At 45.7% G+C, this 15,331-nt stretch overlaps 1 protein-coding gene across 13 annotated transcripts in view; it reads right to left on the minus strand.

The window, feature by feature from the left end:
• Positions 1–15,331, minus strand: part of Phactr1 (phosphatase and actin regulator 1) — a 482,351-nt gene that overhangs the window by 66,662 nt on the left and 400,358 nt on the right. For all 13 annotated transcript variants that reach the window (XM_028867741.2, XM_028867747.2, XM_028867750.2 and 10 more), the window contains one exon: positions 1,006–1,327. In XM_028867741.2, the coding sequence (XP_028723574.1) occupies positions 1,006–1,327 (322 nt within the window). The remainder of the gene's footprint in view (positions 1–1,005; positions 1,328–15,331) is intronic.

Raw genomic sequence — 15,331 nt, forward strand, 5'->3', positions numbered from 1 at the left:
GTCAGAACTGTTACAGGCAACAGCTTCCCTTGGAGGTAGCTATTTGCCAGCATATATCACTTGGCTGGGAGGCAGAAAGGTGACCCATGGTAAACCTGTGTTTGGCTCTCTACTGTAGATGTACACTGAGTCTTCTAGATCATGGTTTTCCCATCTGTGTTTCTCAGTGGACAGCCATCACTACCCTTGGCGATAAACCCCCTCACTTCAGATGGAAACACTTTCTCCCTGTCATTAGGGAGCTTGGTCGAGCAGTGTGCCCGGGATTCGTGTTGGGAAATCCCAGACATCAGGCACAAGGTAAGGTGGCTGTAGTCCCGGCATCCCACCATCAGAAACGGTGCCATTTAAACCATTTTCAACACCACAGAACATTCACAGAGTATAAAATTATTCTCTCCTCATTTGCTCACATCAGGGCAGGGGAGACCACTATTAATGATCACACGCACGCATTATTTCTCAAAATGGCAACGTTTAGAAAAATGATATAGCCTAAAGTGAGCATATGTGTACATGTTACTCCTGTGTGTGTGTGTGAGTGTGTGTGTGTGTGTGTGTGTGTGTGTGCATGTGTGTGAGCAACAGGCCGGGGATGTCATTCTTTAGGCACCTTCCACTTTGTTTTTTGAGACAGGTTGTCCCTGGCCTGGAACTTGCCAAGTAAGTTAGGCTGGCCAGCCAGTGAGCCCAAGGGGTCGGCCTATCTCTGTTTTCTCATTGCTGGGACTGCAGGCATGGACCACTGTGCCTGACTGTGTTTATATGGACTCTGGGGATTGAACTTGGGTCCTTATGCTTGCAAGTCTATTCCTTACCCACTCCTCATCTTTTTCAAGAAGTAAGCGTGATTACTCAGTAGTTTGACAATGGGAATGTACCCCTCCCCCACACCTCCCTTAGCACTTAGGTTTGACACGACTTTCCTCGGAAGCCTTTTTATGTTCTTCGAAGGGAAAGGAATGAGCCTGCCCCACTCTCAAGCCATCCCCTTCCCACTGTTACCTTTCCAGCCTCTGCATGGTCATAGCCAGTGTCTTGTTCAGCTCGTCGATCATCCTGCAGCCCGAGGGGTGCATGGGCAAGGTGCCGGTGGAGGACGGGAGGTGCTGGCCATGGCTGCCATACTGCAGCTGGTGCTGCATCTGGGATGGCAGGACAGTGTGGTGGTGCTGGGCCACGGCCTGCTGGCTGCTCTTCTGGGCTGCGTAGGATGCCAGGGAGAGCTCCGGCCCCCCTACGGGCATACAGATCAGGACTTTCTTTGGAGGTAGCGGAGGCGACAGTTTCACTGGCAGACAAGGCAATTTCACAGGGGCGCCAGGATCTGCGGCAGAAGGAGGGCGGGAAGCAGGTGTGAGTTGGGGAGCATTCGATGGAACCCAGAACATCCTGTGTGTGCACCTTGGGGCCACAGCCACGGAGACAGGCCTCCTGGATACCATGCATCAACTTAAGGCCTCAGCAAAGTGTGAATGCTACTCAGTGAACATTTGCTAACTTGTTTCCTGGCCAGACTACTCTGGAATCTGGAGGGGATGGGAGGTGGGTCTTAGGGCCCATTAACCACGGCTCCTCAGCAGCCCAGGTAGGGTGGCATCAGGAAGGTGTGTGCCATGGAAACATGAGCTGATAAAGAAACCTTTCCCTGGACCTACCACGATGACTACATTGCCACGTGGGCGCCACTACACGTTTGTCATTGTTAAAGTAACACATCCTTTCAGCTGACAGGGTACAACTTGCCTATACTGACGCGGGACAGAAGCCAATACTATATTCAAGTCCCTCCCTACAAGTGACCATGCTGCCATCCTTAATTCCTTATCTGTCACTGATAAGTTGCCTTGTGAGGCCCACCAAGTAGGGGTGAGGTGTGAGCATTGTTGCTGGGCTGGTGGGCCCACTCATGACCAACTACACTAAGTTCAAGCTGTAGGGAGGGGCCTTAAGGGATGGAGGAGTTCGTCGGACACACCTCACACACACAACTGAAGGTAATTACATATTTTCCCAGTAGCTTTGGTCATGAACAAAAGGTCGTGCACAGTAAGCCACCAGAAAGTGGCCCCTCGAGCTAAGCCCAGGCTTATAAACCAGCACTTGGAGAAAGCTGAGGGAGGAAGATTGCAAGTTAAATCCAACCTGGGCTACAGAGCAAGACATTGGCTCAAAAAAACAAAAACAAAAGCAAAAAACTAAAGACCCCCCCCCCAAAACCCAAGAGCTTGATAGATCCGGAAGGACAAATATTGTATATTTTATCTCGTATATGAAGCCTAGATTTTAATTTTTATATGTGTGTGAGAGTCTGTATTTTATGTGCATGTGGTGAACATGTGTGTGATTGTGTGTGCATGTATTTATGAGCATGAGTGTGCATTTGTGTGTGCATGTGTTTATGAGCATGAGTGTGCATTTGTGAGTGTGTACATGTGTGCATGTATTTATGAGCATGAGTGTGCATTTGTGAATGTGTGCATGTGTATGTATTTATGAGCATGAGTGTGCATTTGTGAATGTGTGCATGTGTGTATGTGTTTATGAGCATGAGTATGCATTTGTAAGTGTGTGCATGTGTTTATGAGCATGAGTGTGCATTTGTGAGTGTGTACATGTATGCATGTATTTATGAGCATGAGTGTGCATTTGTGAGTGTGTGCACGTGTTTTATGGAATAAGAAAGAGGACCATAAAAGGGGAAAAACACTCTGGGGGCTAGGAAGACATGGAAGGGAGAGTGATCTAATATATAATACATGTCATGAAAATGAAGGGGGACTGCTGGGAGGAGGGGCAGTCAGCAGGGAGGAGGGGATTGGGGGAGGGAGTGAGAAAAAGGTCAACAAAAGTCAAGCATATTTGAAAATTCTGTAATTAAACCTATTAGTCTGTATGCTAGTTTTAAAAAACTAATTAAAACAAACAAACAAACAAACAAACAACAAACAAAAAACCCAACAGTAACCCCTGCTCTCCCAAGGGCTATGGATGTGGCTCATTGGCTCTGGGTTCCACACCAGAGCAGCAAAACTGAGAATAAACACAAAACCAAACACTGAAGAACGTCACTTGTCCCATCATGCTGGCTCTCAAGACTTAATGTATTCTGGAGTAGAACCAAGCCCTTGGTTCTGGGACAGTACCATTAACACTCCCCAGACACAGTCACCATTGAGAGGGGTCAGGGTCAGACAAGCTCTCAGAGAGCATTCTGGGAGAGATCTTGTAGTCCTCTTGCTTGGCATTCCCTGAATTCATCTGGCCCCAGAGAGGGTGGGGCTGAGCTCGTCTAGGAGAGTCACGTACAGGAGGGTGTACCATGGAGGAGTACAGCCTCCTTGTCGTGGTCCTCAATTTCTCTCCACCTGGTGTCTGTGCCCTTCCATCTACCTCATGTTGGAGAACAAACAGGACCGGGCTCCTCCTCAGTTTAAAACTCATCCAAGGCCTCTCATAGGCAGTCCGCTGCTTGGTTCACGTCTCCAGGCCCACACTTCAGGCAGCCTGCCTGACCTCTGCTGTGGACGAACGCTGCCTTGGTACCCAGAAAGCCTCTGGGCAGAGTCACTTGCGTGACACATACCACTTTCCTCCAATAGCCTTCGCTCACTTGGTACCCCACCAATTCAGGTCTCCACCCTCGGCTTGCTCTGCCAAGTGGCTTTTGTGCTCACTCACGATCTCCGTGGAAGCTGCTGAGGTCTTCCTCAGCCTCCTCTGGGTTCCTTTCCTTCAGCACTTTGTCTGCTGTGGACCAGGAAATACATGCTATGGCTCCCCTCCTCTCCTTGGAACCCAGTGGTCTGTCCTCAGCACACCCCCTGCATATACCCTCCGTTCCCAACTTCCGATGTCCTTGACTGTCTGAGCCTTCCATACCCTGAGCCTTGGTATATTTCTTTCTTGTGGTTTGGAATATTCTGTTATGTCTTCTTGGCCAATTGCTAGCCTGTCTTCCAGATCTAATTCAAAAATATCCTCTCCCAAACTTACTTGGCTCGTTGTATTGCGCTTTCCCCACTATACAGAGAATACACAGGGAGTTGACATTGACAATTACAGCAGGAATGAGGGTGACAGACACTTAAGTCAAGCTCAGATCAAGTTGCTCTTATCTGAAATGCTTGGAGCCATTGATATTGCAACATAGATTGTTCCATATTTTAGACTATGAACACATACACATACGTATTGGGCATGGGGCCTAAGCACAAACATGAAATTCATTCCCGTTTCATATATTTCTTTATATACAGTATTAAAAATTTTTATAAAGATTTGTTTTAAGATTATGAGCGCATCTGTGTGAGGCTATTGCATGTGTGTACAGGTACCCTCTGAGGCCAGAGACATTGGATCCCCTTGCAGCTGGAGTTACAGGCAGTTCTGAGACACCTGATGTGGGTGTAGGGAATCTAACTTGTATCTGTCCCCTGCAAGGGCAGTGTGCAAGTTTAATTGATGGGCCATCCCTCCAGCCCAGTTTCAGAGATTTTTAAATAACATTGTTCATGAAGCAAGGTTCCTACACAAATGAGCCATCGAGCAGGATCACCTGTGGCCTCACATCTGCACTAAAAAATGTTGGATTTTCAAATATTTCAGATTTTGGAGGTTTAGAGGAGGAATATTTCGCCTATGCCATGCTTACTAACCATATGCCAGATACCACCATTCTAAGTGATTTTCATACAATATGCAATGTAATCAACACCTCATGTTTATGTAACTGTCTCTCTACCCAGAGTACAGCAAACAGGTTCAACTTACAGCATCCTTACCGTCTTATTCAAATACATCTCTTGTTAGCTAAGATCACTGACACCCCTTTTTGAGTTAAAAATCACTTATATTTTGTGTGTGTGTGTGTGTGTGTGTGTGTGTGTGTGTGTGTGTGTGTGTGTGATATGTGAAGGATGGAGAGGTATGTGTACCACAGCACAGGTGTAGAAGTCAAAGAACAACTTTGCGGAGTCAGTTCTCTGCTTCTACCTTTATGTGGGTTTTGGTGGTTGAACTTGGGTCTTCAAGGAGCGGGGCAAGAGCCTTTATACTCATGGAGCCATTTTACCAGCCCTGGAACCTTTAAATTGACTTGAGCATTTCTGAAATATTATTGACTAGTGCATAAAATAATATTATTTAAGGTATTAAAAAAAACCCAAACTTTTTGAATGAAAAGTGGTATCCCCCTCCTTGCTCTTCCCGCCCCCACTACCCACCCGTGGAGTAGATGCCCCAAATGGCAGCACACTTCCACTCCCTCTGGCCCTGGTGCCTGCTGCAGAGCAGTTGCGCATGCGCATGCTCCTTGGCTGGGTTGGACCTCTGCTGTGTCTGCCGCCTGCAGCTTCATCTTCCCTGAGATATGACGGCTCTGAAGGGAGCGCTCTCTCAGGAAGGGAGAACAAATACTCTTGTTTTTACACATTCAAGTAAACACCTTTTTTCAAGGTAGAGTGAAATATGAAATAAAATCCAAACAGAAGAAAGCCCGCTATGCCAGCAACTGAAGTTAAAGGAATTTACATATGAATAATGAAAAAAAAAAAACTAGCTTGAACATTTAATTAAAAAAAAAATGCTTTTCTTTCAAGATACCAGCTTCTGGGTAGGGAAGGCTTGGGAAAGGCTCGCTTCTAAGCCTCACCTTCAGAGCTCAGGGACTGAGGTGAGGGTCTCTGATGGAATCTCCCTGCAAACAAGTGCCCTGAGATCAACAGAAGCCACACTGTGCAAGCATGTCACAAGTTACAGTGCTAAGAAGCAGAACCCTTCAGCTAAAAATGTTAAGACACACAACATTATCAAAGCATTGGCAGCTTTTAGCAAAATGCACAACCATCTCCTTCACGTTTTTGCTTTTTAGTCTGCACATGACTTGCAGACACTGGTAAGACACTGGTAGAAACTGGGTGGTACCGTGCCCAGTGGGTGTGAATTATAGTTCTTGTTGCTATCACCATCATCACTGCTGAACACTTCCCGTAGGAAGCCCTCTTCTCAAGGCTGGCCTAGGACACTCATAGGTTTTGGGCTCCCTTCATCCCAGCAGTCCACCACAGTTCATTTTTTTTTTTTTTTTTTGACTTGTTGCAGATACTGTTTGTAGTGGGTAGCTGTGATGTGTTGATCAAACCACACCGAGTGTGGCCATTTCCTCAACATCTTACTGACCATCAGGAACCGAGCCTGGCACATAGTAGATGCTCAATGTTGTTTTGTTTCTCTCCTTATCATGTCTACAGGTCGGTGGGAAGAGGTGGCACATGGCATCCGGCTTCTCTTCCTTGAATGAGGTCCAAATCAAAGTGTAATTTATATCTAAATGGGCCTGAGAACCACCCTCTAAGACACTTCCTTTCTCAATTCTGTCCCGCAACAGGTGAAGGAAGAGTGCGTCAAGACTTGTCCGAGGAGACTTAGCTAGCTGCTCTCAGCACTGAGCTGGCTGGCTTCTGGAGGTTTCTGCTACAGGCTGTGGGTGGAGCCGACTGGTGAAATCTCCACAGGCAGAGAACTTAGAAAAGCTGGGCTCTAACTCCAGCTTCGCCACCAGGAACTCTGCCCAAGACATTCACTACTCTCCATCCTCGCTTTTCTCACCCCTGCAAGGGCTGGCTGTATGACCTATCGTGCAGGTTTATTGCCAGGAGTAAATAGGTTAATACATGCAGCTTTATTGTTAGGTCCTGAGGGACTAAGAAGCCTGGGCTGACGACATAGGGCTGAGTCACCTTTGGGCATCCTCCACAAGGCAGCTTTGTCTAATTTTACAAGGTCTCCAGACCAGTGAGCAGAGGGTCTATGATGAGAGACCTCCAGTGAAGTCCCTGGTGTGCCACAGGAATTCACCAGTGCAGACCCGACTCTGTAATAAGCACCATGATGCAGTCCCCGCCTCACCCACAGCTTGCTTTGAAGGTCAGCTACTGTATGACCTTGCTCTGGGAAATGCATCATTCTCAATGTTACTGTCAGGAACTCTTGCCACACCTCTGAAAATCCATCAGTGCTGATTCTTCCCAGCCTGAGGTGGGACAGTGGGCGTCAAGTAGGCCCCTGAGGGTGCAATATGCTCTGGCACTACTCTCTCCAGCAAGCGGGAGAAAGTCTTGGGAGTGATTGGAAAGAGGAGATGTTCTCTATGATCCAGTGGGTGATGCGGATGTGCATTGCACCTCATGCTACAAAAACCTAGGGGGACAGAATTAGGAACTGAGAGTTTGGACTTCAGTCTCATTAGCTGGGAAAACTCAGGGATAAAATTGCTTCTCATACCTGGATAGCGACTGACTGACTGAATCCCTTTGCACCTACTAATATGTGGCATCCATCCGTTCTGCCAGAGGACACACTCTGCCGCTGGCATTTACGATGCCAGATTTGGGGCTGCTGGGAGATGCAGCCATCCTTGCTCACTCATTTCTGGAGCCAGACTGATTGAGATGCAGCAGATCATAAAGCTGCCTCTGTGGATGGCGTTGGAAGAAGCAAAAATGACCAGTTCCAGGAACACGGAAAACCAACCCAAACTGTGAGTGTCACAGAGCCTTAAAACCGGAGAGGGTCGGACTTCCAACATAACAGCTCTGGCTTATGATTTCAGACAAAGAAATGGAAATGGGAGATTATTTATGCTCTCAGTTCTCTTGATGGTGGACTTCAGGCCATGAATGTGAATCAGTGGAGGATAAATGAACCCACATGGAATATCCCTGCTCCAAAAACCTGAAAGGCTCACACATCTGAAATATTCCACACCTGACCTTATGTGATGATGGATCGAAGTGAAAAGTCGTGCTCACTGAAAATACTGTCTACAGTTACCTTCAAGCTATGCACACAAGGTACATATGGAATAAATGAATTTTGTGAGTCTGTCTGGACTCCATCACCAAGATGATTCACTACATGACATATATGAAAATATCACCAAATCTCAAATAATCTCCAAATCTGAAGCACTCCTGGTCCCAAGTGTTTCAAAGGAAGGGCATCCAAGCTGTTTGCTTCCAGCCTCTTTTCTCACAGCTACCAATGAATTTTTAAATTGGCACATGTAAGTACTGATGTGTAACTACTGATGTGTGAGCAGTGCCCATCAATGACAGCAGCTCTTGGTCCCCAATGCACAAAGGTGTTGTTGGGAGAATTTCTCAGTCATCTGTCACCTGGTTTCAGTATGATAGGTGCTCTGGTCTCTCAGAGATACAAGTTTTCTACCCCAAGGCTTAAGAAACCCGTTAGACATGCACTTAGGACCGAAACTATAGTACTGCATCAGAGTCCCCATTGCCTGAAGGAGAGAGCTCACAGGAACATCATCAATTTCTTCAATACATGAGCCTACCCCAGGGGTTTCACGATAGCCTAAAGTCTTGCTTTGGTCAAAGGGAAAATGTTCTGACTGACGCCTTGTAGGGACCATTGATGCAGAGGGAAGTACCCCACATTCAGTGCCCCACATCAGGCCAAGATATGGTAACCGTAGCATGTATCAGGCATTTGTGACCAGTACATCCGGAAACCTTCCAGATCCTGAAGTTGAAGGCCATTATAGTAGACACCAACAACAGCCAATGAATTTGGTTTAACCCCTTTCAATAAGTGAATACTTTCATTCTCAAATTTACTTTCCCCAATACCATCTTGGGAGGATGACAATGAGGATTATATCTCATTGAAAAGAACTGATGGGTAGCAGATAAGGGTCACTCATGCACTGAGCCACTCAAGCATGTCACCCTTGCACGACATGCAATTCAATTAGATTCTCTTTAATAGAGTTGCCAGTAACAGCCAGGTGACTCCTCTCCAAGAATTACCATTGAAATAAAGGCAATCATTGCAACAAATGTATGCTGAGAAGGTGTGTAATTCTTTTGCTAGGCATTGCAAACCACCTATTAAAAAAACACAGGAGCCAGGTGGCGCATACCTTTAATCCCAGCACTCGGGAGGCAGAGCCAGGCAGGCCTGGTCTACAGAACAAGATCCAGGACAGGCACCAAAACTATACAGAGAAACTCTGACTCTAAAGACCAAACCAAACCAAAACAACAACAAAAACAAAGCCAAACAAACAAACAAACACCCCAAACACATAACACTATTCATTTTCTTTATAACAATGGATGAGTGCTATCATTGGCAGGGGGAGTTTGATAGAGTGTCGTGCCTCTGAGCTCTCCCCAGGATAGGCAAACCTCATGGGAGAGGTGCACAGGTGAACAGCGGGAAGGGAATTCCCCTTCATGGGGGGCTGTGGAAGGCTGCCCTATGTGAAACAGAGAAAAACCGAGAGGGGATTTGATGAAAACCACAGTCACCAGGATGAGCAAAAAACATGCCCATCTCTGCATAGAACACTAGATGCAGAAGATGCAGCCATGGGGAACAGAGCTTTAAATTTGGGGCAGATAGAAGAAAATACTACTCAGAGAATATAGGGATCTACTATAAGGAGGATATACACGGTGAAGGTATAAATTAGTTCAAACCAGGGATTCAAAGAGATTTTATGTAAAAGAAAAAATAAGAATGGCTGCCACCCATCTCTAGTTTTGCCTCTCAGATTCAGTGCACTGCTTCCTAAAGGCCTCACAGCAGCAGTGCCCCCCTTCCCCACCCCATATCCCCAAAGTGAGCATCAGTAGGACACAGGAAGGAACACAGCAAACTAAATTCTCACCCTCATGAAACCCCAGCATATACACACACACACACATACACACCACACACACACATACACACAGACACACACACACCACACACACCACACACACACAGACACACAGACACAGACACACACAAACACACACACACACACACACACACACACACACACACACACACACACACGGAGAGCAAAAGGAGGGAAGGGGAGAGGGGGAGAGAGAGGGAGAGGGAGATTGATTTTGCTCTAATCTTTGCCCTGAAGTCAGAACAGAAAGCATCCTCTCAAAAATGTCTTAATCAGCAGGTAGACTGTAGCTCAGTGTAGAATACTTGTCTAGTATATATGAGTTCCCAGATTCAGTCCCATGTACACACACACACACACACACGTGTGTGTGTGTGTGTGTGTGTGTGTGTGTGTGTGTGTGTGTGTGTGTGAGAGAGAGAGAGAGAGAGAGAGAGAGAGAGAGAGAGAGAGAGATAGAGAAAGAGATCACTTACAATTTCAGAAAAGAAGACCAAGATCAGAAAAACACAAAGAAACTGGTATAATGAAGTGAACCCAGGTACCATATCCATTCCTCCCACTTTTATTTTAAACTCTCTGTAGCTTATGAGTTTGGACATATTAGAAACCTTTTCAGCTGAGGCCAGTCCGTGCTTAGAGCTAGCCAGAGCTCATCCTGAGCTTTTTGGCATGAGCGTGCAACATGGAATAGCCTAAGCGGCAGATCCCCTCCCCCTGACAAGTCCGCTGTAAGGTGCAGTGGGATTTCTTTGCTGTAACCATCTCTGGTAGGTGCCAGGCAACTAGAGAAACCCAATTTGGTGCACAGCTTGCAGGGAGTTTTCACTCTAGCAATGCAGACGGCTTACTTTGCCCTGCTCCCCTTTCTGCAGAAGCAGCACAGAGGCTCTCTCTTCCTTGCTCCTGGTACTGCCTCCTAATCACCCTTAGGCTTCCCCATAGCCATTCATGGGGAAGCCTGCCCTCTGTCTCTAGGGCCATAAGGATAATACACTTGCATTTCCCACTGCCTGCCCTTGACCTAAAAGAACACAGAATACCTTCAAAGTGTCAGTTACCAAGAAGTGTAGACTGTCTACCTCCATATAGGGCCTCTGTGGTATGAGCAATCCCCCCCCCCCATTTACTGGGACAGATAAAGCCCAAGTTCACATCACCCTAAGCTTTGGAAGGTGAGGACAGAGACAGAAGCACACAGTTGTGGAGGGCTAAAGAGGGGAGTGAGGGACGTGGGGGCAGAATGTCAGAGAATGGGGTGCGGAGCAAATGAGAATATAAATCTGAGAGCAACACTACAACAAAATGAAATTACATATCCAAATATGACCGTAGAACAACGAAGGTGTCCGCAGAATCAGAGAGACTGCTATAAATAGGAACGTTGGTTTCGGCTTAACGATCATTGCATCTATTCTCATTAGACATGCTTAAGTGCAGGCACTGGAAAATTCTACGGGGCACAGATGTTGTTAGTTAGGCAAAACTGTCGTTGCCGACACTGTGATATATTAAAATTTGCAATCACTTAGGTTTGCTGAGAGTACAGTCACTTCTTGGTCAACACTAGGAGTCCTTGCCAAACCCACACCAGCAGATGTTCAGGGTCTTACATTAAATGGCTAGTACGTACACACAGGCTACACACACCTCCTGTATACTTCAAATGATCTGCTGGTTACTTACAGTACGTAACACTGTTGTGGAGTGTTATGGAAGTACAATCGTGATTACTCCATGTTTATATTTGTATTATTTTTTATTATTGTTATTTGACCTTGAATTTCAGCCTTCAAAACGATAAAAATAAGTTTCTTTTTTAAAGATTTCTTAAAATTTATTTGATGTGTTTGAGTGTTTTGCCTGCATTTACGCATGTGTGCGGTATTCATGTCTGGTGCCTTCGGAGGTCAGAAGAGGGTGGCTGATCCCCTGAGACTGTACTTGCAGATGGTTGTGAGCCACTGTGGGTGCTGAGAACTGAATGGGGGTCCTATGCATGAGCAACAAGTGTAATTACCCACTGAGCCATCTCTCCAGACCTGCAAAAATTAATTTTTGTTGCATAAGACCAGCTAGTCTATATTAATGGTATGGCAGCTTGAGCAGGCTAACATGAGTTTTGAAAATAAAGAAGCAGGTTTTCTAATTTGTAATTGGATGTAAACACACGAAGATTAGAAACCAAGAAAGCTGATGATTTACCAGGTGTCTAACCACAACCAACATCTTCTTACTTTTTGGTCATCTTCTGTGAGAAGCAGGTAGGAACGAGAATGGTATGTACTGCAGGGACAAAATGGTACCTGGTAAGGTTCTCAAACAATCCTAGCTGCCCAGTTGCTTCCCAGATGTGATCATCAGGCCATGAAACCATGCCACCATGAATTATGCTTCATTCATCTACCACATGTGGGGTGTCTGCTCCTCACAGGTTCCTCATACAGAAGGTACTGGTTAGTCATGTCATGTTTAACGTATAGCTCCTGGATAAGGATACTTAGGGAAGCAATTGGTGGAGACTTGGAAAGGCGGGAGACAGGGTTTTGCCCTGATCATACTTTCCCTCTGGGGTCATCCATCATTCCAGTAAGAGCCCATTTTTGTTTTTGAGACAGGGTTTCTTTCATGTGCTTTAAAGCCTGTCCTGGAACTCACTCTGTAAACCAGGCTGGCCTCAAATTCACAGAGATCCGCCTGCCTCTCCCCCCTACCCCCCAGTGCTAGGATTAAAGGTGTGCACCATCACTGCCCTGCTGAGAAACCATTTTGAGACTCATTCACCTTGGATCACATCCACTGGACACTGTGATTCCAGGAAGGCAAGACTCTAATGCCCAAACTCTCAAGCCTGTCACATGAGCTGCTCGGCTGGCTGATGATGGAGAGGAGGAGGTGGGAGAGGAGGACAAGAACACAGAAACAATGAGGGCTTCTCTCCACTCTACTGAAGAATCGGGAGTTAGAATATCTGCATTCCTCAAGTCCACTGTGGTTCTCCTGTCAAAGTGGAGTGAATCCCAAAGGAGAGAGGGTTCTCTATGCTGCTCTGAGTGTGAGGTTCAACCCACTCCCGTTCAAGCTTACATTCTCTCCACGTTTTGTTAGACCATGACCCACTTCTTTCAGTCATGCTTGGAGCCTTTCAATTGTCCAGCATTTTCTTTCAAACACATGGACAGAACAACAGTGAGAACATACTAGCCACTCACAAGTCCTAATTTAGAGTTTGGAATTCTTAGTTGATTAATTCCTTCTGACATGGCCCAGATGTCTCTAGAGCAATTAGTAACAGTTTGAGGTTAACAGAGCTCTTTATGGTGATGCAGATCATTATGACTGATTGCTCATTTATGAAAATTAAGCAAGCCTAATGGAGTTTAGACCCAAAAGGATAGCACTAGCTTGATAGTCCCTAGACATCAACACCTCTCCTGATCTCAGCTTTACCATATTTAAGAGACAACCACATACAAGACAAGGTTATAATGTATTTGTATGCATTTGCTCCAAGTTATATGGTGCTGATGCTCATAGATCATATACATAGACTCAGAGATGTACAGGCCCATGTACAGGCTCCTAAGCATAGCTGGACCACTCAAGCTCCTGAGCTCACAATGAGGCTGCCACGGTATTTCATCTACTAGATAACTAAATAAATTAGAGGATGTTGTGAATTAAAATTTCCATAGTTATTCTTTCCCATCTCTCTTCCACTGCTAGTGGATTCTTTCTTGTCAGCTTGCATTGCAATGGTGAGGGAAGTGTCCCTCCCTGGCTGAGATAACTCCATTCAGTGCTGCTAGTAATTCTGGGGTGCATAGCCCACAGCTGGCTTTGTTGTCTTCTGAGATACATCCTCCACTGTGTCCTATTTATGTTCATTCTACGCAGTGACCCAGGAAGGGATTTTGTTTGTTTTTTGTTTTAGGACTGGGCCTCACTATGTAGTCCTGGCTGGCTTAAAGCTTCCTATGTAGACTGAGCTAGCCTTCATTCAGAGAGATCTTCCTGCCTCTGCCTCTGCCTCCTAAGTGCTGAGACTAAAGGCGTGTGCCACCCACCATGCCTGTCCTCCAGGAAGATGATTTAAAGATCCATTCCATCATAGCTTCCCAAAACCCTCAAAACCTTGCTACTTCTAGGGAATAAAACATAAATCTTTGCAGGCCACTATCCAGTGAACCCTGTCTCCAGGCAGTTTTAATTAAATCCTCAGTGGAGTCTTTATCCCAGCTGAGCACTGAAATTACCTAAAACATCTCTAGCTCTGAGTCTTTTCCAGAGTCGTCTTCCAGGAAATCCCTTCCCCAGTTTTCTACAAATGTCCTTCACTCCATGAAGGTCAACAGGGCTTCAGTCTTCTTTAGGGGCCCTTTGTGAGGCTGCACCGAACTACGGCTCTACTCCGAATGGCGTTCACTCGAGCACTCTAGTACAGCCACCTCTTGGTTTCTGTAGAGGCCTGACTTAGGACTCCCGTGAACACCCAAATCCATGCTTGCTCAAGTCCCTTCTACAAAACAGCACAGCATTGGCAGAGACCCTACACACACCTCCCTATAATTTAAATTATCTCTAAATGATATATACTGCCTAATTCAATGCAGATACTTGGTAAATAACTAACATCATGCTATTTAAGGAAATGACAAAAAATAAATCAGTCTGGATATATTCAATACAGAATTTTTAATAACTGTTTTTGATCAATGGTTGGCTGAACCACAGATCTAGAACCCATGGATCCAGAGGGCAGATGGAATATATATTCACTACACTAGCACAGAGTTGTGTCCACTTTGGTAGTAACACAGTGTTCTGTGTATGGCAGGCATGTTGAGCAAACATGTACAATATGGACATGTAGGGGCTTATTTTGCACAGTACTGAATTCTTCTGAAGAGGTGTTTGTTGTTCAAGGTATAAGGGGTATATAACTTTGACTTTGTCATTTTAATCCTACCCAGAAAAACTTTGAAAGGACATATGCAGGCTACTACAGATGCTCTCCATTGTATTTTTAGTGGTAGAGAATATAGAAGAGTCCTTTGATCTGCACCAAGCTGCTGATAAACCACACTGCACAATAGTTACTAACATGAGATTCAGCTCACACATTGTTATGTGCAAAAAAGCAGGTGGGAAGGCAATATGTAGAGTGATGTTTGATTTTCTTCTAGACAGTGGGTATATGTCCTAGAGGGAGGCCTGTTTTCCTTTGACTTTATGTGAATTAAAATGTTGGGATACTAAACTGATGTGTTATTGATGCGTTGAATGGTTCTTAGAGAGACAATGGCCCTTTGATACCACAAACGCCCAGCTGAGATGGACCGGGGGCATGGGGGGGGGCCGGCATTGGCAAAACACAGTTTGGCATCAGTCTATGTTGAAGCTGGACTGTATAGAGAGGAGTCCTGCTACTGTGGGGATGGTCACGGATGTGTTATGGAATGCTCGGGTTCCAGTCATGTCTCCACTGCAGAGTCCTGTCAGCCCTAAAAAAGTCACTTCCTTTTCTTGACTCTCAGTCTGTCTGCTATGAGTGAGTATGTTTTCCTACTTCCTCTCCCATTACATGTTGCAAAATGTTATAGAATAGAGGTCACTTAGACA

This window comes from Peromyscus leucopus, chromosome 5 (genome assembly GCF_004664715.2).
Source record: "Peromyscus leucopus breed LL Stock chromosome 5, UCI_PerLeu_2.1, whole genome shotgun sequence".
In the NCBI taxonomy this organism is placed as follows: Eukaryota; Metazoa; Chordata; class Mammalia; order Rodentia; family Cricetidae; genus Peromyscus; species Peromyscus leucopus.